The sequence below is a fragment of the Carassius auratus genome, chromosome 41 (genome assembly GCF_003368295.1).
Source record: "Carassius auratus strain Wakin chromosome 41, ASM336829v1, whole genome shotgun sequence".
Classification (NCBI taxonomy): domain Eukaryota; kingdom Metazoa; phylum Chordata; class Actinopteri; order Cypriniformes; family Cyprinidae; genus Carassius; species Carassius auratus.
The window spans coordinates 25,445,435-25,468,502 of NC_039283.1; the positions used below are offsets into that span (position 1 = coordinate 25,445,435).

General features: G+C 39.9%; 1 protein-coding gene across 1 annotated transcript in view; it reads right to left on the reverse strand.

Annotated features, from left to right (window-relative positions):
- LOC113059398 (E3 ubiquitin-protein ligase znrf2-like) overlaps positions 1 to 23,068 on the reverse strand; it is a 29,513-nt gene that overhangs the window by 3,705 nt on the left and 2,740 nt on the right. Inside the window, exon 2 of the mRNA XM_026227866.1 lies at positions 8,105 to 8,200. Coding sequence (XP_026083651.1) covers positions 8,105 to 8,200 — 96 coding nt within the window. The remainder of the gene's footprint in view (positions 1 to 8,104; positions 8,201 to 23,068) is intronic.

Genomic DNA, 23,068 nt, shown 5'->3' on the forward strand with positions numbered 1-23,068 from the left:
GTAGTATATGTTGTACTATATAGACCTCAACTGAACCTGTAAATAAAATTAAAGTCACACTTGATAAACGCAGCATGGGTCTCATTCATGAAAACCCAAAATATGAATAAAAAAAGTAAATGATATAAACATAATATTTACACAGAATTGAACTTGTTTCATGAATGAAAAAAGTATATTTTATGAATGAGCAGAAGGTGGCGCTGAAGATCTGTATTTCTGACCATCAGAAGAGCAGCTTCCTCTGATTGATTCCTGCTGTTTACAGAACAGAGTTCAACTCAAAAACTCATGCATTTCAGCATGCTACCAGATATTCAACTAGAAACATACTGTAGAAGAAAAACAGCTTCAGCCTCAGTGAAGTAACTGGATGCTGAAAAGTATTTGTATGAAGGTGGTTACTTTTCTGTAACATGCACTGAGAATTAAGTAAATAAGATCAAGTTTGATTTCATGCTGAAAAACAGCAAAGGGCTGATATCTTAAGATCAGTAAGTCAGCAGCCAGTGTTTGTTGGCAGAGTGAGGTGAACTGACACCTCCTTCTCCTACCCACAACACCCTAGCAACCACACAACACCCTAGCAACCACACAACACCCTAGCAACCACCCACAACACCCTAGCAACCACACAACACCCTAGCAACCACAAAACACCCTGGCAACCACCCACAAAACACCCTGGCAACCACCCACAAAACATCCTGACAACCACCCACAACACACACTAGCAACCACCCACAAAACACCCTGGCAACCACCCACAAAACACCCTGGCAACCACCCACAAAACATCCTGACAACCACCCACAACACACACTAGCAACCACCCACAAAACACCCTGGCAACCACCCACAAAACACCCTGGCAACCACCAACAACACACACTAGCAACCACCCACAAAACATCCTGACAACCACCCACAAAACACCCTGGCAACCACCCACAAAACACCCTGGCAACCACCCACAAAACACCCTGGCAACCACCCACAAAACACCCTGGCAACCACCCACAAAACACCCTAGCAACCACCCACAAAACACCCTAGCAACCACCCACAAAACACCCTAGCAACCACCCACAAAACACCCTAGCAACCACCCACAACACCCTAGCAACCACCCACAACACACTAGCAACCACCCACAACACACTAGCAACAACCCACAAAACACCCTGGCAACCACCCACAAAACCCTAGCAACCACCCACAAAACACCCTAGCAACCACCCACAAAACACCCTAGCAACCACCCACAATACCCTTTTACCCACAAAACACCCTGGCAACCACATCACATTACAGCCAAAACACCCTAATGAGCACGTAATACCCTGAAAACCCACCACAACACCCTGATGACCACCTAACAAATAATTCTTAAATGTTTTTTTTTTTTTTTTAAATATCGAATTCGGTTTTAATTGTTGAATTAAATGAACAGACAGACTCTGGCTCTTCATGCCATGCACGTTTTAAGACGCTGTACTAAGAAAAAAGTCTTCCAGCTGTATCTCAGAGCCGGGTAAACTGACCAGCACAGGCTCTCTAATCAAACGAATGCGAGATCTCTAACATGAACGGTGGTCATCTGCGCCTCAGTGCTGCTTTTCTAAATAAACAGAGCTCATCTATCAGGACAGTGACATTTACACACACCCTAAACTCTTAAAGGTGAAGCATGTGATTGGATGTTGTCTTTATAAAGATCTGTCTTGCATGCATTTCAGAAGAGAGTTTAAACTGAATTCTGACGGCAGACTGAATCTTTGATAATGGAGCACAGAAATCTCAATATGAACTCAAGCAATGATCTGAGATCTATCTACTCTATGACTATTATTGATTCATTTGGATCTACATTTAGGTAAAGGAGATGTAAATGCCACATGTAAAGTACAGAACTGCAGTATTGCTGTGATATTAAGGCTGTTCTGCTGAGTAATCTGAATGTCAGCGGGAACGTCGCTAAAGCTCAAGGCCGTGACATCTGCGACCCTGTTACATAATATCAGATGAAGCGTCCCGCTGCGGCCGGGTCACATGAGACGGCAGATAACAGCGGCGCGTGGACTCTGAGCGACTGACCACATGTGAGCACTGGGAACACATGGAGAACAGCAAAACAAGAGCAGAGCGGGACTGACTGGGCCAATCCATCTCACCTTACAGAACTAATCTGGCTCATGTTTCAGAATGATTATGATATTATATTCTGTACAGTTTACAAGTATATATTTTAAATGCATGAGAGCATTCTGGGATGAAGCTCATGAAACCTGTCGTTAATGTGTCTGGGAAATGCTATTTCATGCATACTGAGTTTTTTACACTGTTAAAGAGTTGGATTCCCATGCTAAACATGGACAAAGTTTCAAAAATTAAGTTGTACGTTTGAAAGAGTATTCTTGTTCCAAAAATACTCCTTCCGGTTTGTCACAAGTTTCGGAAAGTTTTTTTCGAGTATGGCTCTGTGTGACGTTAGATGGAGCGGAATTTCCTTATATGGGTCCTGAGGCACTTCTGCCGGAAGAGCGCGCTCCCGTATAGCAGAGCACTGAGAGCACAACAGACTTCACTGATCACAGCGAGAGCGAAATGTCACAAAAAAAGTGTGTTTTTGGTTGCCAGGGCAAGACAACCCTGCACAGATTACCAAAAGAGAAACAGCATTAAGGGACCAGTGGATGGAGTTTATTTTTACAGAGCATCAACGGAGTTGTGCAAGTGTTTGTGTTTGTTCCCTGCATTTCGAAGATGCTTGTTTTACAAACAAGGCCCAGGTTGACGCTGGATTTGCACATCGTTTATTTCTTAAGGATGATGCAATCCCAACGAAAAAGGGTCACGATCGAGTGTTGGAACCGCATGCGGTGAGTAAAACTGCTTCAAATATCTCTGTGTTGTGAACTTAGCTATCGGCGCGTAAGCACATCAAGTAAACAACATGCCATGTTGTCATCAAACTGCACTTTCCACATGTACAGCTTAAAAAAAAAAAAAAAAAAAAGGACGACATAAAGTGGAACATAGTCATTTTCCAAAACCGCTAAGCAAATATATACAGTTTCAGTACATACCACATAGAGACGTTGTTGCTGATGCTGCTCTTGTTAAATTTCAGCCTCTGGATCTGTTTCACAGCTTCCAAACGCTCTCAACACAAGAGTCTACTGGCTCTCGTGATTCTTTAGCTCCGCCCACACGTCACGCCTCCAGACGCTCGTGTTTTTCCGGGGAAAATCGGTACAGACTATCTTTCTCTTATAAATATAATAAAACTAAAGACTTTTTGGAGTTATGAAGGATGCAGTACTACTTTATAGGTACTCAAGATTAACGTGATATTGAGTGAAAACGAGCATTTCACCCCCCTTTAAAGTGTGTGTTTGTGTGTCTAAGCGTGTCTGTGTGTTTGTGTGTGTGTTAGGGGTGGCACAGTTCACTGAAAAAAAAAAAAACAGAACAGTTCGGTTCTCCACACACAGTTCGGCACATGATGGGACCGCGGTTCAACTTAAATCTGAAAAAGCACCTGTAATATGGTTTGCTATAAATAGCACCTAAAACAAACAGGGTTCAGCTAATATATGATTCTGTTGATGGATGAGCATTCTGGATTCCCAGACATTACAACAACAGCGATGAGAAAAAAAACAAAAAAAAAACAAACCCTGGACAAACCCTGCACTCTTGCTCATTTAAGGTTTGTCAGATTAAACATTTAAGAGCCAGATGACGGCAGCTTGTGCGCAGTGAGAAGATTTATGCATGCGCTCATCCGAAGCACGCAAACCCGCGCCTCAGAAAGCACGCAAATATAAGCTCTCTCTGAAGTATTGTGTTTAAATGGACACATTCACACAACAATTATATCAAAATGCCCGTCTTGGTAAGTATCCTACAGCAGACAGAGCCGGCTGAGCTAGGCCTGCATTCTCTTAAAGTGACAGTCTTTATATTAATCCAACAGCAACAACAAACAAATCACTCACTGCTCGATCAAAAGTATACCGTAGTCTCTCCATAAACAGCACATACCCAACCACACCGAAACCATGAAACAAACGTGTGTGTGTGTGTGTGTGTGTGTGAGCAGGGCTCAGCTGTGGTGTCGTGACCTTCAGAGAGTGACAGGAACAAACAGAGCCATGGAGAACACCAGCAGAGACATGAACTGCTGCAAACACACACACACACACACTCACACACACACAAGCCAATCCATACCCTCCATACACATGGTTCAAGACACATCACACACACAATCAACAACATCCACATCAAGTTAAACCCATCTGAACCCCCTGGAAACATCGGTTCGTGAGGTTTATGTCTTGGTTTGTTGCTGACGGTGTAAACAGGCCTCGTTTAATCAAGACTCGCTGGTGACAGTGTCTCTCTTAACGTCCAATTCTCACCATCAACAAACGATTTGGCTAAAAAAACTCCTAATTTGCTGCTTATTAATAGTTAGTAAGGTAGTTGATTAGAGATGTAGAACATGGTCATGCAGAATATATGCTTTATAAGCACTAATAAACTAGTTAATAATGAGAACTGGCCTCTATACTAAAGTGTTTACAAATATTTTAATCATTGTAAAAGATTTCACGGTTCAATTTATAGCCTACATGCTTTTTTTACATCAATTGCTTGTTTTCCTCATTAATAAGTTGCTTTGAATAAAATCACCTGCTAAATGAATAAATACTAATATAAATGCATTACATTCATGAGGGGAGTTATTTTTCGGGCCATTTTGCAAAGTTTAGCGCAGTTTAATCCTCATTATTCATAAATGAGCCTGTAACACTCGAGACATCAGCACTGGATCCTAAGAAACATTACTGCTTTCGCTCTTAATCTGATCAGCCTTTAAATAAGAGATAGAGAAGAGCAACTCAAATCAACCCTCAGCATCGAGTCTGTTTTCTTTCTGTGGTCTGCATCTACGAGAAAGATGAGTATCGATTACTGCTCTCTCTCTCTATCTCTCTGTTCATCCGGAGCGCTTCATCTGCTGATAAACCTCATCCTCAAACGCAGCACGCAATCACACAAACATGTGACAAACCATCACTTTCTGATTAAACATCTGCGAGAAAACACACAGAAAACAGCCTGAATCTGCTCTTTCTGGAGCCTCCGAGGGACAAACACGTTTTTACTGAATAGAATTGATAAAAGCCAGTCACAAAATAACTACCAACACCCAGCTCTTTAAATATATAACTAACATTATCTGCATAAAAACAGGCTTGTATCATTTGCAAAATGTAACTATATCATCGTCCAGCTCTAATAAATGTATCTAAATCTTGAAGATGTTACAATATTAACATTAACCACATTAAATGTCTTTTTTGACTTTGAAATCAGTTAATTTGACTCGAAATTAAATAAAACACACTTATGTATGTAACTTAATCTTACATAAAACACTATTTTAGTAACCAAGTAGAAACAACGATGAACAGCAGCAGATAACAAAACATTTGGATGAAAATAAGATGCATAAATATATTATATAACCTATATTAAATTCTAAAAAGTGTGTGCCTGAAATAATTTACTTAAACAATATTAACATGTATAAATTATTTCTAACAAATCTTGTATTTATCATTTATATAAAAAGAAATGACCATTACTTTATATATACACTATGGATTTCCAAAAATAAGTAGATACATAAAAAAAAAAACGAGTAGAAACTGTGAAGAACAGCTACACTTGTGAATCGTTTAAAGGACCAAACGAACTGATTCAATCAAATGAATCATTTTCAACAGTGATAACTCAAACATTTAAAACTAAGAGCTTTTATAACTGTAGCATCTGTTTCATTAGATAATTTATGTTCACACAATGCGGCTTGAGACGCTGTCAGCTCTGATTCAGTGGCACAGAAACACTGGTCAGAATCTCCGTCAGCTGAAGGGTTAATTAAAGCTGAACAGAGCGTTATCCTCATGATAACTCAGAGTGGACTCTTATTGATTCGGCCCGGCTTCTCAGAGCCTGTTCTCCTGTCACACGGCGAGTGTTTGCACGCTGCCCCTTCATGCGGGTCACGGGACGAACAATGAACCGGACCACGAAAGCAGCACGCAAGAGTTTTAAAACTCAAACACTGTCAAACTTTACAGAGCACTTTATAAACGCAGTGCTTGAGGTGTAAGATTCTGACAAGTGATGCAACAAACACACACACACACACACACACACACACACACACACACAATGTGTTCAATGACTCACTCATAAGGACAGATACTTGCTTCGTCTGAATGAGTTGGTTGAGTGAGTAATTCAATGACTCGCTCATTAAGACAATGACCTGCCGCCACCTAGTGGTGCTTTCAGTTTCACATTTCAATCAATTTCTTTTTTTTTTATGTTTTAAATCACAATTTAAAGTCTCTTTAATGCACAATAATGGCTGGATCTTTTGGGGGTACTTTCTCAGCCAAAACTGATATGCAATTAATTGGTGATTAATTGAAACACTGAAACACTCAACAGCCCTAGTTAATGTATATTTGAAATCATTTTATGACTTGGTGAATCACCGAGTCGTCAGTGATTATTCTAAGGCTTGATTTTCCCATGGCAGGAGTCTCGTGTTGTTTTAGATCTGATTTTTCACTCTTTCGTCTCTGGGTTTGGCTCATTTCCCAGATGCACGCATGACTCTGTCCTGATGAGTTTATGGAAACTGACGACGCCTAAAAACAAGACAAGAGTAAATCATTCAGACTCACACTCATGTCTGAACAGATTCTGTACGACACCAGCTGGACCCTCAGAAACACAGAGAGGCTCGACTAAAATCATAACCAATATTGCACACACAATGCCACGTTTGCAGTTAAATAAATAAATAAATAAAAAACCTGCAGAGTAAAATAGTTTGGGCTTTACACGCTGTATAGAGAGCCACAAAACCAATGAAATCTGCTCATAAATGTCACCGGAAGGGCAGATATGATTAAATGTTAAAATATTTACAATCATTTTGTCGTTGATATGAAATTAAGAAACATGGGTTTTAATTGCAATTAGAGAAATGTTAATTAGCGCATTAAGTTTCCTAAAGAGCATGTCATTAGACTAGTTTTCCACGTCTTGATAAATAGTAATAAATAATAATATCACTCTTTTAAGAGGAAAACCACAAATATAAATATTACTACTACCACCACCTTTTAGAGAAAATGTATTATTTTAATAATAATAATCACTTTTAGAGGAAATGCATAAATATAAATTCTACTAATAAAAATTACTTTTGAAGAAAATGCACATATTTATTTAATAATAATAATAATAATAAAAAATAGCATTTTTAGGTCCTTTAAAAGAAATGTACAAATATAATAATAAAATTATACAATAATAATAACTTAAGTTTTTGATTAAATGCTCAATGTACTAATACTAACACTACTAATAAATCACATTAATTTTTGAAATAATACAATTAATAATAATCATCTTTATTATTATTATAAATATCACTCTTAAGTCCTTTGAGGAAACCCACAAATATGATTTAATAAATAATAATAATAATAATAATAATAATATATAATTTCCTTTAGAGGAAAAAAAAATAAAAAAAATAATGACTCTTTAAAGTCCTTCCACTGAAAAAGCACAAATTTACAAATAATAAAAAGCTGTGAAATATAGCGACATACTATCTTTACTGCGCAGACATACGTGACCTAGTATTAGACATGAGTAGCCTAGTGTGTGTGTGTGTGTGTGTGTGTGTTAGTCAGCATGAGACGCGTTAATTACCTGAACTAACAGACACGGTAAACATTAAAGCTGCTAGACACTACATAAAACACAAACTCAGCACTTTCACTGCAGTGAACAACAAAGCTTTCATTCAGGCGACTAAATAAAGCTCGTTGCTGCATGTGTCAGACGTTTGAATGTGAACGCATCACAACCAATCACTGATTCTGATTCTGAGAGCAGCCAATCACAGGGTCTCAACAGCTACACACTAACATGATGCCCTTCTGTCTTTACCTGGACACTCAAACACATCAGCACTGCACTCAACACAAACACTCACCGTTGTACGTCACTCGAGGTTTGGTCAAGCACATGACCAGATGAAGGTCCATTTCATCCGAAGAGATAAACTTGGAGCAGACGGGGCACTTGAAACCTGTGGAGACAAAATCAGGAAAACCACATGAGTCCAGGTCTGTGGAAGTCTTTTAAAGACGTCCAGTTTAGGGCCACAACTTCAGCTTTTAATTACAGTAAAGAGCTCGTGGAACTCATTTCAACACCATAGCAAAAAATATTACAGCTACTTCAGCTATTTGAAAATAAAAACAATCAATTAAATGATTTCATTATTAATGTGAATAATATTAAGGAAATAATGCAATAACACATTAGCATGTCTCCAACAACAACAAAGAAAATCGAGTGACTACAAAAAAAAAAAAAAAAAAAAAAGTTTTCCAGAACAACAAGAGAAAAACATTTACTCTGACTTTTAAAAAAAATATTTTGAATTAGATTATCAATTTCATTTCATTTGAAGTTTTAGTACTTTTGATGTGTTTATTTATTTATTTAGCGGCTCCACAGTAATTACATTTTCTAAGATATTTTAGCATATTAACTTTAAATGATTATTATTATTATTATTATTTTTAGCAATATTAATATTAATTTAAATATTAAATATAAAGGACTGCACAATTAACTGAAATAATGCAAATATAATATTAATCATATTTATGCATCACTAAAAACATTATTATTATTTAATACATTATTCTAATGATTAAAAAATTAGTTTTATTTTGCCTTGTTTTATTTTACATTTTAATTGAATTTATTATCCATGGCTCCATTCAGTGTTATTATTATTAATAATAATACATAATAATAATCTTTTATTATTATTAGTGTTTTTATTAATAATTGTATTCATTAAAAATATAAAAAGGGACTGCAGAATAAACTGAAATCTTTAATAATGATATCACATTAATCATATGCATTCAATTATTATTCATCACAATTTTTTTTATGTAGAAAATCTTTTTTATTTTGCCACGTTTATTTCAAATTATTATTGCTATATTATAAATTTAAGTTAATTTTACTAATTAATTTTTTCAGTTTTAATACTGAGATTTAATCAATCATATACATTAATAAATGATGATGATGATTATTATTATATTAATTATCTATTTTCCATCCAGTGTTATTATTATTTAAATTTTAAATGCCATAATGTTATATCCGGCATGCACACACACATCCAAGCTATAATTAGGCATAAAACACACTCGAAGGCCTCGTTATTTCCAGGAAACTGGTCTGGAAAAACTGGCTTCGCAATCTTCAACATGTGCAGGTGTTTCTCTGGGACGGACACAGCAGGAGCGCGATAAAGAGCTTAAAAGAGACACAACCAGTGTGTGTGTGTGTGTGTGTTAATCCTTCAGTAGATGCACTCACACACACACACACACACACAAACTCATTTCTGAAATGCATGTGAAACCCTGCAGAAAAAGCCGATCAGCTGAGTAACGTGAAGAGCAGCTCTGAACACAACGCAGAGGGTTTGTCTGCTCACACACACACACACACACACACACAGAGAGCAGCGGTCGGTTCCCGGTTTGTGTCTGTTCTCGGACAGCTCCGTGTATTTCCACTGTAGTAAAGGTTGTTCCCAGCCGAAACTGACTTCTTTCATATTTGTCGAACAATATACAGAAAACTACATCAGTATATCATCATAAACACAGCCATTTTTGTCTTACATTGATGTAAACCGATGAGAAAGAAAACACACATGTACAGTATGCAACATACAAGAGTGTGATCAAGATATGAACAGAGACGGTCAGTGTCCGACTTCTCAGAATAATACAAAAGTCAGTCAAAGATGTTTACCTGCGGCAGGTGCACAAAGCTTTAAATACAGACCCAAGCACAGCAGAGACGTGACACCTGCTCGTTAACTCTCGTTACAGCCGATCCGGTGTTTAATGACTCCAGAAACTGTACAGCGGTCACTAAACACTGAGCAATATTTACTGAAAACTATCACCGCTGGAGGAGCCCTGAGAGACTCGCATCGACCCTGCTGATAAAACAGCCATCAAACCACAACAATTACCATCAGATAACTCCAACAGAGAGGATGCAAAGCTGCAGAGAACAAGCTAACTTCTGTTCATCTGTTTTCATCCAAGAACAACACGAGCCACGGAATATATACGTCTCTTCATTTACTGATTGAATTATGAGGCATATAAACAGCATTTACCAAAAACAAACAAACAAACAAACAAACAAGGCACGGATTTTGAATTTGATTTGAGTTGTAATGTTTTTAGAATTTTTTTTAAAATTAGAATTAAAAATGGAATAATGTTCAAATAATTTATGTAGCTTTAATAAAATATAAAAAAAAGTATTTCCAAGTGAATATAACCATTTTCCATTTTTACAAATTAGATGATATTACCAATGTTTGAACCTATTTAGCCATCTATACGAGGTAATTAATGTTAACTAAAACTCTAAACTTATTACGAAAAAAACCCTGAAAATTCTATTAAATTTAATTTAAATGAACAAAAAAAAAATGTAATATATTAAAAATGTATAATTTTACTATTATACATGTATATCAATTATTTGCAAAATTGTGTATAATATATGGAATTATACTGATAAATATATTTAAAATAAATGTAATATATTTAAATAAAATAAATTGGAAAATAAATGGAATTCAACAAAAAAAAATTTTCAAATTGTATTTAATTTAACATGCATTGTGGGTAACTGCTTCAAATTCTCGCACATGAATTAAAGAGCTTTTTTTTTTTTTTTGCCCATTGAGTATCCGTGTATATAGACAAAATTAATACCCATGACTCCTGACGATATATTGACATCTTATGAAGCGAAACGATCGGTCTGTTCAAGAAACTGAACATTTATTACATTTTCCTGTAATTCATCATCAGCACTCAAAAACATCATATATTCTGGAAGAAAACTTCAAGAATCAAATTTTTATTCATCGTCTACAAATATAAGCCAATAAAACAAATGATTTATTCAACACATTGTCATAAAACTACAATGCAGCTTACACCAATATTCTGTGGTGGAGATATTCAGTCGGACAACACTCTTTCACAGCATTCAAAGAGACTTAAATGAGCTACACAAAGCTTCATATTGTCTACAGGTGTTCACACTCATGCATAATAAAGATCTATTGTTTTCTTACCTGCGTCTACAAAAAAAAAATAATAATAATAGTAAGTCAAATTATGTTGAGACCAAAGTTGAAATGACATTAAATAAAAAAAAATTATGCTGGGGAGTACAACTTTATCTAAATTATCTAAATTTTAGTTAGATAAAAATTAGCAATTAATGCATTTTTTATATATATTTTTTAATGTGATATTTTAAATTGCAGCAAAAGTCGGACACAATTATGTGTTCATATATTAATATGATAAATAAATAATATGAATTATAAATTGTAATAAAATATATTAATGATAGTAATAATTATTACTGCTACTACTACTACATAAAATATTTTCTTAAATGTTAAAAACAAAATTACCACTGAAAAACATCGCTGCAAAAAAAAAAAAAAAAGCGTTTACATTTTTTTTTTATAATTTACAGAGCATCCGTATAGCCATATCATCACAATTTCAGTTTCATTTAGCTTAACCATGCAGCCAATAACTAGTTAATGATTCCTAATATTTAACCATAACCATAAGTGTCATAAAAGTACTTCATTTGACTTCAAATGCGTCATAGGAACTGTGTTTGTGACACTTTTATTATGCTTTTAAGAGCTTTACAGTAAAAATGCACTTTCGTCATACAGTTTCAGAAGCGATATGAGGGTTTATAGCCATTTCTCTTCCATCCAGAGAGTTTATAAGACCGAACTTCACCTGCATCCATCTGCAGTGTACCTGGAATTCAGAAGTGGTCTCAGGTGGGGAGGACTGACAAAATAAACCAACGGAGAGACCAACAAACACTGTGGAGAAAGAGGAAACGTACTTCTCTCTGTGCTCCTTGATGCATGAAATCAGGAACTGGGAACTTTTAGACTTTTTAAAAAGCTGAAGTGTGCAATTACTAAAATAATGACCGATTCCCTAAACACCCTCCGCATCGGTGATTGGTCGGTCCAATTGATAGCCCCGCCTCCAAACTCACCTCATTGGTCGAGTCAATGGTGTGATGCTCACACAAACAGATCAATGTCTCCAAAGCATCAGTTTCTTTTTATTTCAGGACTGAACTGAGAAACAAGTTTTTATATGCAAAAACCAAAATAAATAAAACACTACAAGAGTTCATCTTGGCAGCATCAGGTGTCTTTATTACAGCTTTAATCGCACATCATCTGAGCAGGTTTCTCGCGCTCTCCGTGTGTGCGACTGACGTAATCAGGCTAAAATTAAAGCACTGAGACGATGACACGCACAGACAGCAGAAAGACAACAATAACCCAGGGTTAGTCCTGCGATTTCCCTTTAAACACACTGAGGAAACAGATCATGGATGAGTGTGAAGAGATCGGATCATTTCGCTGCTTATCCTGAATCTTATGGGCTTTCTAATGCATTTTAATAAACTCTCTCTGTATGTTTTTATGATAGTATATAAATCCCACACTGCATGAATTCAGTTGTTGTTTTAGGAGTCTAATAACTCAAGATTCAGAGTTTCTCAGAGCTGCTTTCTTTCAGAATCTCTTCTTCTGACTTTAGTAGCAAGAACGAACATGCATTGGAGTAAAAGTATAGATTTTAATGAGGAAAAACAGTGCAGTAAAAGTGAAAGTTGACAGAAATATTCAAACTGGAGTAAATACAGATTCTCCTGTAGTGTAAGTATAAAGTGAGCGGACCGCTGCTTCTAAATGCTACAATGTTTCAAGAAAACAAGGTGACGATTTCTATGACAAACACACGTGTGAAGGTCTTCTGGGAGCGTTTAATCTGGACTGTGCCCAATAATCCCTCTGGAAACTGGATTTCAGCACAGAAACAGCCTCATGGAGCTCGTCTACATACTACAGTGAGCGTGAATGGATATATTCTGATATTTTACACTCTTATTGTCAGAAAGTGTACAGCGTGTGCATCAGCGACACGTCTGAAGGAGTCCTATCTCCCGAGGGAACATCTATAATTCATAAAGCTGTCAGCACGGTCCAGCAGACGGATGGAGAATTAAACGGGTGTTTAGTGTAAAAAAGGTCAGCGGCATCCTACTGTAATTTGACAAGGTGACACATAAACAGCATTAAGTGCAAGAATACCCACACACTTACAAATGACAACAAACTTTTACTTTAAGAATATTTCGATAGTGGAAATTAAGTATGCAGATATTAGATACCTTAAAAAACCTTAATAAATAGTAAATAATTTTTTTTTTTTTTTTTTACAAAAAGTGCAATGTAAGAGTAGAAAAAAAGAAAAATGCATAGACAGGCCTAGAAATCAATGTTGTTCCGCACAATATTTTTGTGAAAACTGACACATTTTATCTTTCAGGATTCACAGATTAATAGAAAGTTCAAAAAAGGTCAGCGTTTAGAAATATTTTAAAACATTATACATACATTTACTGGTCACTTTTGATTAATTTAATGCATCCATAAAATCTTTCCGATCACTAATTTTCTGAATGTGTATCTTTTTATATACAATACACCATGTTTTTATGCTTCATTGTCTAGTCCTAGACATGTATGAATACACACTTTGTATTCTGTGAATATAGAGATGGAAACACTGAGGAAGCAACAGTGTCAGCTATTCAAATGACCTGACAGACAGACAGCAGGTTAGTGATCCACACTTCCTGTTTATAGCTTAGACAGGAAGACACCGTGTGACCAGCAGCACAAAAAAAAACCAACTTCAGTTTGCTTTTTAAAGCAACATTTAGAGTCGTTCATTCTGAAATCAGTCCGAAATCAAACCCAACTCAGACAGGACAAATTTACTTGACCTGCTTTTGATCTCCAACAAATGAACCAACCTGATAAAAAAAAACACTAGCACTTCACTGGAGTTCAAGGATCTCCTGGACACAGATGCAGATGAGATGATTATTCAGCAATCAGGAGGTGCTCGAATCGAACACAAAAGGGTGCAATTCGACTAAATTCAAGATAACTTTATAAATCATGAATCAAAACCTTGTTAAGAAGTGCTTTCGCATATTGCACATAGAATCCAATTTTTCTGCATGCACCGAATTTATAGGACGACCTGCTAAATCTGCTGAAATAAGCAGTATAGAGACTTTTTTAACCATCCCATTTGTTAATCGGAGCATGCATAGTTATTTTGAATCATTACGGCATTCAGCCAATAATATCCTGTAAATCTGTAGATGATTTGGTGCGTGCAATGCCAAGGTCATGGGTTTGATTCCCAAGAAATGCATGAAGTAATAAAACCCAATCTTTGTATGCAATGCAAGATGCTTTGGATAAAAGCGTCTGCCAAATGCATAAGTGTGAATGTAAATAATTTCAAGGTTTTATGAATGTATGAGACATTTAAATGGAGTACGGTGCCGTGTATCGGTCGTCTGCTTGCAGAGATAATCACACGACTTATAAGATTACATTCCTGCCGTTACGATGCTGAGATGATCTAACCGCTCATGCATTCATGACTGACAGTCTCGCTCAATAGCGTTCATCTAACCACACGACTACGAGGATTTCAACTCTGTAAAGGCCTGGAGGAGCAAATCAAACAATCCTTATAAGAACAATAGACATTGTGCAAGAACACAATGTGGTGCGTTACAAAAGATACGGCATTAAAAAAAAAAACGGATGTTGAAATGGATCATGAGCAGCTCTTCCTGTAAATGACAAGTCTAATTAAAGCTGCAAGTCTTTGCCAACCTTTTCATTTCTGAAAACTGACTCGGTCCTCACTTTCAGGCCATTCAAAGTGTGGAGGAGTTTGTTTCTTCATCAGATCTGGAGAAATGTAGCATTGCTTCACTTGCTCTGCAGTGAATGGGTGCCGTCAGAATGAGAGTCTGATAAAAACATCCCAATAATCCACAGCACTCCAGTCCATCAGTGAACATCTGGAGAAGACAAAACCTGAAACACATCCAGCATTAAGATGATTTTAACTCAAACACATAGAGTCTGTAATCATAATAACACTTCCTCCAGTGAAAAAGTGTTCTGGTCTGAATCAGGAGAGAAATCTGCACAGATCAAGCAGCGGTTAAACATCTCTAAACTAATATGTGATGCACTTTTTCACTGGAGGAAGTGTTATTATGATTATAGACTCTATGTGTTTGAGTTAAAATCATCTTAATGCTGGATGTGTTTCAGGTTTTGTCTTCTCCAGATGTTCACTGATGGACTTCAGCAGATCAGACGTAAAACAGGAATCCTTTCTTTGCCACAGCTTGAAATCATAAGCATCTATCCCATCTATTCCCATGAGCATCTCCTCTTGAGAATAAACCGATCCATACGATCTGTTCTGCATCTGATTATAATGTGTCCTCTTCCCGTTTATGCCCAGAGGGAACCGGCTGCTCGTCATATCAAGCTGGTTCAACTCCACAATTGATTTTCTGCAGGACTTTTAACATGGACTTTAATAAAGAAGAGGCGGAAAATGACATGAGGGTTCATAAATAAATAAAGCATTTATTTTTGGAAAAATCAATCCTTTAATCCTCGTCCGACTAAACCTTGGGGCTCAAATGCTGACGAGCAATATTAGGCTAGAGAAAGCATGGCTCATTGACCTTTTCCTCGAGCAAATCGTTTTCAGCCTGCCCTGAATAAAGCATCTAATATATGACTCCATAAATACGAGAGTCTCAAAAGAGCTTCATCTGCGAGCGGTTTCTTCAAAACTTTCCAAGATTTCTACTCAGCAAATACCTTCAGGAGCGTGTGGAGTCAGTCATGCCTCGGCACGAGATGCAGAGGGATCAGCACATGTTAAAACAAGCCTGTGACGAGACCCTCTGTGACTGAATATGAAGCAGTGCTGGAGCTGGTTCATGAAGCGAAGGCTTGTGACTGAATTAGAGATCTCAACATTCAACATTTTTGGGTCACATTTGTGTGGGTCCCATTTCACCCCAAGAAAAAAAACCTCAAATTACATTAGCATTTATGCATTTGGCAGATGCTTTTGCAAGAAACTTGCATTAAAATATATAGGCAACATTATGTCCAAAAAATAAAAAAAAAATAAAAAAAAAAAAAAAAAAAAAAAATAAAAAAAAAAAAAAAAAAAAATATAAAAAAAAAAAAAAAATTATATATATATATATATATATATATATATATATATATATATATATATATATATATATATATATATAATATTTTTTTGTTTGTTTTTTTGACCAATACAGCAAAACGTTTCCAGAATTATGTAACGTAAAAAGTCAAACATCCAGATACTTTACAGTAATCAAGTCCAGTTTATTTGCACAACACAATGTTTCAAAGCAGCTTTACAGAAAATTATATCAATGTTGATGATATCTTAATATCTTCATGCCTTAGTCACATTTTTCAGATCAGAGCTAGACGACAATTGTGATGAAACGGCGGAGTCAGTTAGATCCATCTGCAGCAGTTTATTAATACAGGTGAGTAAGCAGAGAACAGCTGACATAAACTCAGGCTGGCAATGAAAAGGAACTTAAGCAGACGTTCGTAGAGAACTAGATAAACTCCTCAATAGGGTAACAACGATCAGAGATACTAACAATACAGACCAGGGGTAAATCAAAACTTCACAAAATATAAAAGGGAATAGCAGTCAATATAAAGGGGAGAACACAAGGTGCAGGTGAAAATACTAGAAGGTAATCAAGATAATTAAGCAGGGTTAGACGGGGATGATTGGGGAGAGGGACACTGGGAAATGCAGTCCTAATATTCAGGAGAGAGGGATCTGATACCGCCAGAGGAGGGCGTAGCAGAACGTTCCATGACATAGCCCCTCCCCTGCGAGCGGCTCCGGAAGCGAGGACCAGAACGTCGGTGGGGTCTTCCTCGGGGTCTGGGAGCAGGTCGGTCAGGATGGTCACGATGAAAGCTGGTAAGTAGAGAGGGGTCCAGAATGTCCTGTGACCTGACCCAGGACCGTTCCTCTGGACCGTACCCCTCCCAGTCAATAAGGTACTGTAAAGCCCCACCACGTCGTCTGGAGTCCAGTACTGCTCGCACCCGGTAGGCCTCCGCACCGCCAACCTCAATGGGAGGATTCTGCACCTGTGTGTTCCCCTCCTGACCCTCCTCTCTCCTGGGGGTGACTGCGGGTCTGAAAAGAGACACATGAAAGGTAGGTGAGATTTTGTAATGAGAGGGAAGAGCCAACCTAAATGAGACCGGGGTGATCTGGCGCAGAATCTTGAAAGGACCAATGAAGCGAGGGGATAATTTCTTGCTGGGTAGTTTGAGACGGAGATCTCGGGCTGAAAGCCACACCCACTGCCCGGGACGGTACCGGGGACCCCCGCGTCGCCTGCGATCCGCGTAGTGCTGATATTTGCGAATGGCCCGCTGTAAATGCACATGAGCAGCATCCCAAGTGGTCTCGCTGCGCCGAAGCCAGGAATCTACCGCCGGGAGATCGGAGGGCTCGCCCGCCCACGGGAAGAGCGGAGGCTGAAATCCCAGGACACACTGAAACGGTGTCAGTCCAGTGGCGTGCTTAACTAACGAATTCTGCGCGTATTCAGCCCATACAAGGAAACGACTCCACTCCTGCTGATTTTGATGGCAATAGGTCCGTAGGAAACGAGTTAGGTCCTGATTCAACCTCTCAACCTGCCCGTTGGCCTGAGGATGGTAGCCCGAGGTGAGGCTTACGTTAATATTGAGCTTTGAGCAAAGTTCCCTCCATACACGAGAAGTAAACTGAGGGCCTCGGTCAGTTACAATGTCCTCAGGAAGGCCAAAAAGCCGAAACACATAATTGAGGAGGGCCTCGGCAGTCTTTAAGGCTGTGGGAAGACCAGACAAAGGGATGAAACGGCATGATTTTGAAAACCGGTCTATTACCGAGAGGATGGTGTTGAAACCCTGGGACTGAGGAAGGTCCGTGACAAAATCCACGGCGATATGGGACCAAGGGCGTTGCGGTACCGGCAGAGGCTGTAAGAGACCAGCTGGTTTCAGGTGAGAAGACTTGACCATGTTACAGGTGGAACACTGATGAACAAACTTGATCACGTCAGTTCGAAGGGAAAGCCACCAGAAGCGATTGGAGACTAGCTGAGTGGTGGCCGTGATACCTGGATGCCCCGCGCTGGGAGTGCAGTGAACCCATTGGAGGACACGGTCGCGGAGCTCGGGAGGAACAAAGAGGCGGTCCCCCGGACATTCCGGTGGTACGGGCTGTTTCTGCTGAGCTGTAGAAACCTCCGTGATTAGATCCCACTGTACTGGTGCGACAATGAGAGATGAGGGCAGAATGGGAACTGGTTCAGAACACTCGTCCTTACTGTCGAACTGGCGTGAGAGAGCATCCGCCTTGCCGTTCTTAGAACCTGGTCTGAAAGTGACTCTGAAATTAAATCGGGAGAAGAAGAGAGACCAGCGCGCCTGGCGAGCATTCAGACATTTGGCGGATTTGAGATACTCCAGATTTCTGTGGTCCGTAAGCACAGTGAAAGGATGACACGCCCCCTCCAGCCAGTGCCTCCACTCTTCAAAGGCAGCCTTCATCGCCAGAAGTTCTCGATCGCCCACATCATAGTTGCGCTCGGCTGCATTGAGTTTACGGGAATAAAATGCGCAGGGGTACATTTTAGCTGGACTACCATGACGTTGTGACAGAATGGCACCCACGCCCGTGTTAGAAGCATCCACTTCCACAATAAACTCTCTCTCAGGATCTGGATGATGGAGAATGGGTGATGTGGTGAATCTCTTCTTTAAACTCTCAAATGCCGCAGTGCATTCCGATGACCAGCGGAAACGTCCTCCTCCTCCTTGGAGTAAAGAAGTGAGAGGAGCCACAATCATGCTGAAATTTCGAATGAATCGGCGGTAAAAGTTTGCGAAGCCCAAGAAGCGCTGAAGCTCTTTTACTGACGTGGGACGAGGCCAGTTAACCACAGCTTGTACCTTTTTGTCATCCATCACAACTCCGTCTGCGCTGATGATGTAACCCAAGAACGAGATCCGCGTCTGATGAAATTCGCACTTCTGTATCTTGGCATACAACTGGTGCTCGATGAGGCGTTTGAGAACAGCTCGCACATCCTGAACGTGCGTTTCAAGGTTGTCTGAATAAATCAGGATGTCGTCAATATACACAATTACACTCCGATTGAGCAGGTCTCTGAAGATCTCGTTGACAAACGCTTGAAAAACTGAAGGACTGTTGGAAAGGCCGAACGGCATGACCCGATATTGATAATGGCCGGTGGTTGTTGAAAACGCCGTCTTCCACTCATCACCCTCCCGAATACGAATAAGGTTGTAAGCATTTCGTAGGTCGAGCTTTGTGAAATATCGGGCCGTGCGGAGCATTTCAAGAGCAGCTGGGACCAGAGGAAGAGGATACCGGTATTTGACAGTTATCTCGTTGAGACCCCGATAGTCTATGCACGGTCGGAGACCCCCATCCTTCTTCTTGACAAAAAAGAAACCGGCAGAAGCAGGAGATGTTGAGGGGGTAATGAAGCCTTTGGCAAGCTGTTCCTCTATATACAAATTCATGGCCTCGGTCTCTGGCTGAGATAGGGGGTATACACGACCGCGTGGTGGCATGGTACCCGGCAGGAGCTCAATAGCACAGTCAACAGCACGATGGGGAGGTAAGTGTGAGGCTTCCCGCTCGCTGAATGCTTGGGCAAGGTCATGGTAAACAGCGGGGATTTCCTGTAGATTAACGTCCACGGAGGGGCTGGCACTCAATTCAGGACCCTGGACAGCGGGCATGCATTTATTCAGACACGACGAAGACCACTGGGTAATCCTCCTCTCAGACCAGGAAATTTGCGGGTTGTGTCTCTCCAGCCACGGAAACCCCAGAATCATAGGATGAAGTGGTGAATGAATAGTGTAGAATTGGATGGTCTCCCTATGTTGCGAGCCGATGCTGAGGGTGAGAGGTGGTGTGATGTACTGGCGCTCCCCTGTCCCCAGGGGGCGCCCGTCCAAAGCTGTCACTGTCACAGAGGGTTCACAAGAGCGGAGAGAGATTTTATGAGTTCTTGCAAAGGTTGCGTCAATAAAATTTCCAGCAGCTCCCGAGTCTATAAAAGCCCTCGATTTTATAACCTGCCCATTAATAATTAACGAAATTGCCACAATGAGAGCTTGGGAAGAGAGTGAACGTGGACTCACCGCAGCGGGGTTCCGAGAAGTGGGTTTCACCGGGCAGGAAGCCCTGAAATGACCAGCCAGACCGCAGTACATGCATAAACGATTGCGCCTTCTCCTCTCACGTTCCACCTCGGAGAGCTGGGTGTATCCAATCTGCATGGGCTCGGGCTCTGAGGTGCATACCGGGTTGAAATTCAGGCTGGTCCTGACTGGAGTGCGGCGAGCCCGGATGAGATGATCGAGCCGGATGGCAAGTTCCATGATCTGACTGAGAGTCTTTCCATCATCACGACAAGCAAGTTCCCCCTGCAGCTCCGTATTCAACCCCTTCCGATACAGTAGTTTGAGAGGATCCTCCCCCCAGCCGGTCTGAGCGGCGAGCGTACGAAAGGAGAGAGTGTAATCCGCTGCAGTGGAATTCCCTTGCCGCAGGGCGAGTAACAGTTCCCCTGGATCCTTTCCTCCAGCTGGGTGCTCAAACACCTCCCTGAATAGGGTGACAAAAGCATCATAGGAAATAGACGTAAGCTGACCTCCTGACCATAGTGCCGTTGCCCACTCCAGCGCTTTTCCCGTAAGCAGGGTGCAGATGAGAAAGATGCGGCCCTCATCGGTGCGATGTTCTGGAGCCTGCTGGCTTAGATAGAGCTCGCACTGCAACAAAAATCCCTTGCAAGTGGAGGGTGAACCGTCATACTTCTCAGGCAGGGATAATCTTGGATTGTTTGAGATCGTACTCACGACTGGCAGCGGAGGGACAGGTGCGGTGGGAGCTGCGGCCTGATTAGCCGCTGCAATCTGCGGGGTTAGTGCCTGAACAGATCTGACAAGTTCCTCTGTGAGCGAGGTTAGTTTTACAAGCTGCCGCTGATGTGAAGCGAGCACCGCTGCCTGGGATGAAACCTCATTGGCGAGGTGACGAAACTCTGCTGGATCTTGAGTTGGTGAAGTTTTCTGTGATGAAACGGCGGAGTCAGTTAGATCCATCTGCAGCAGTTTATTAATACAGGTGAGTAAGCAGAGAACAGCTGACATAAACTCAGGCTGGCAATGAAAAGGAACTTAAGCAGACGTTCGTAGAGAACTAGATAAACTCCTCAATAGGGTAACAACGATCAGAGATACTAACAATACAGACCAGGGGTAAATCAAAACTTCACAAAATATAAAAGGGAATAGCAGTCAATATAAAGGGGAGAACACAAGGTGCAGGTGAAAATACTAGAAGGTAATCAAGATAATTAAGCAGGGTTAGACGGGGATGATTGGGGAGAGGGACACTGGGAAATGCAGTCCTAATATTCAGGAGAGAGGGATCTGATACCGCCAGAGGAGGGCGTAGCAGAACGTTCCATGACAACAATATAGTTTATGGTTTATATTTTGCAATGATAAAAGCAACCAAGCAGCTGAAATTTACAATATAGCATATAATCACTTTAAATGAGTGTTTGTGATGACGCCATCCTTAAAAATATTCTTGTTTGCCGTTACCCGACCGACCCTGTCAATTTAGGACTGACTCAAATTATTTTTATTTTTTTTTTAAACAATATTAACTTACACAAAGCTGCATTCAAACAGCATGTCATAAGTGAATGCGTTGGCTCTTTGGACGTCTGCGATGGTCTGAATTCAGATGTAGTCCAGAAACAAAACCGTGCAATGAAGACATGCGTGCTTTAATGAGTCTCTCCATCAGAACAGTCTGCTGTGCTGTGCATAGAGTCATTTACATTAAGTAAATACTGATCGACGATTAGTCAGCTAGTAAAATGAGTAGGCTAGTCCTGGAAGCCTTAACATCTCAGCTGCTGTAAATATGCCAACCTCAAAAACACAACAGCAGCGATCATTCACCAGCTTGTGGGCCAAGCCGTTCCGGTTAAGAGAGCCACACAAAGCCTGTCGAGTCAAAGTCAAGGCAGAGAAACACAGAGAGCAAAGAGCAGCCACAACAAACACTTCCTGATCTATTTAACACGAGAGTGAAGCGGGAGGAAACTAAGCACTGTGTTTCATGTCCACACGGCTCGGCTCGGCTCGCTCGGCATGCTTGTGTTCACGTGTGATTTACTAACGGTGGACAGAACAGGGATCACGTGTCCGGCGGCCTGAGCTCATGCAGACGACGTGTTTCTGAAAGCACAGCGATGCTGAACCGGCTTTCATCGCTGGTTTGTGGTTAGCGAATAACACGAGGAGATCATTAAGACGACATGAAGTTAAAACTAACCTTAATTAATAGTCTTAAAGTTTCTGCAGTTATTGTGCTTAATTCATCTGTGCACGGTTGACTGGAAAGTTTTTGGTGTAATACTAGCACACGATGCATTACAAATATGGTTATTATTATTTCTTTTATACATACACTTCATTGTTTATATTTTTTTCTTTTTGCTCATGCATGTTCAGACATTAAAATTAAACAGAAATTTACAGACATTAAGGGTCCCACGGCCACCACTGAATGCATTGCAAATTCTCCCATTCATAGTTGAAATTTTCACTGCAATGCATGAATTAAACACTGAAAATTCAGTTTTCATTTGTGTTAATAGCCGTGCATGCACATCATGATTAAAATCTTAAGAAATGAAATGCATTCACTACAGATGACACTCCTCTCTGATA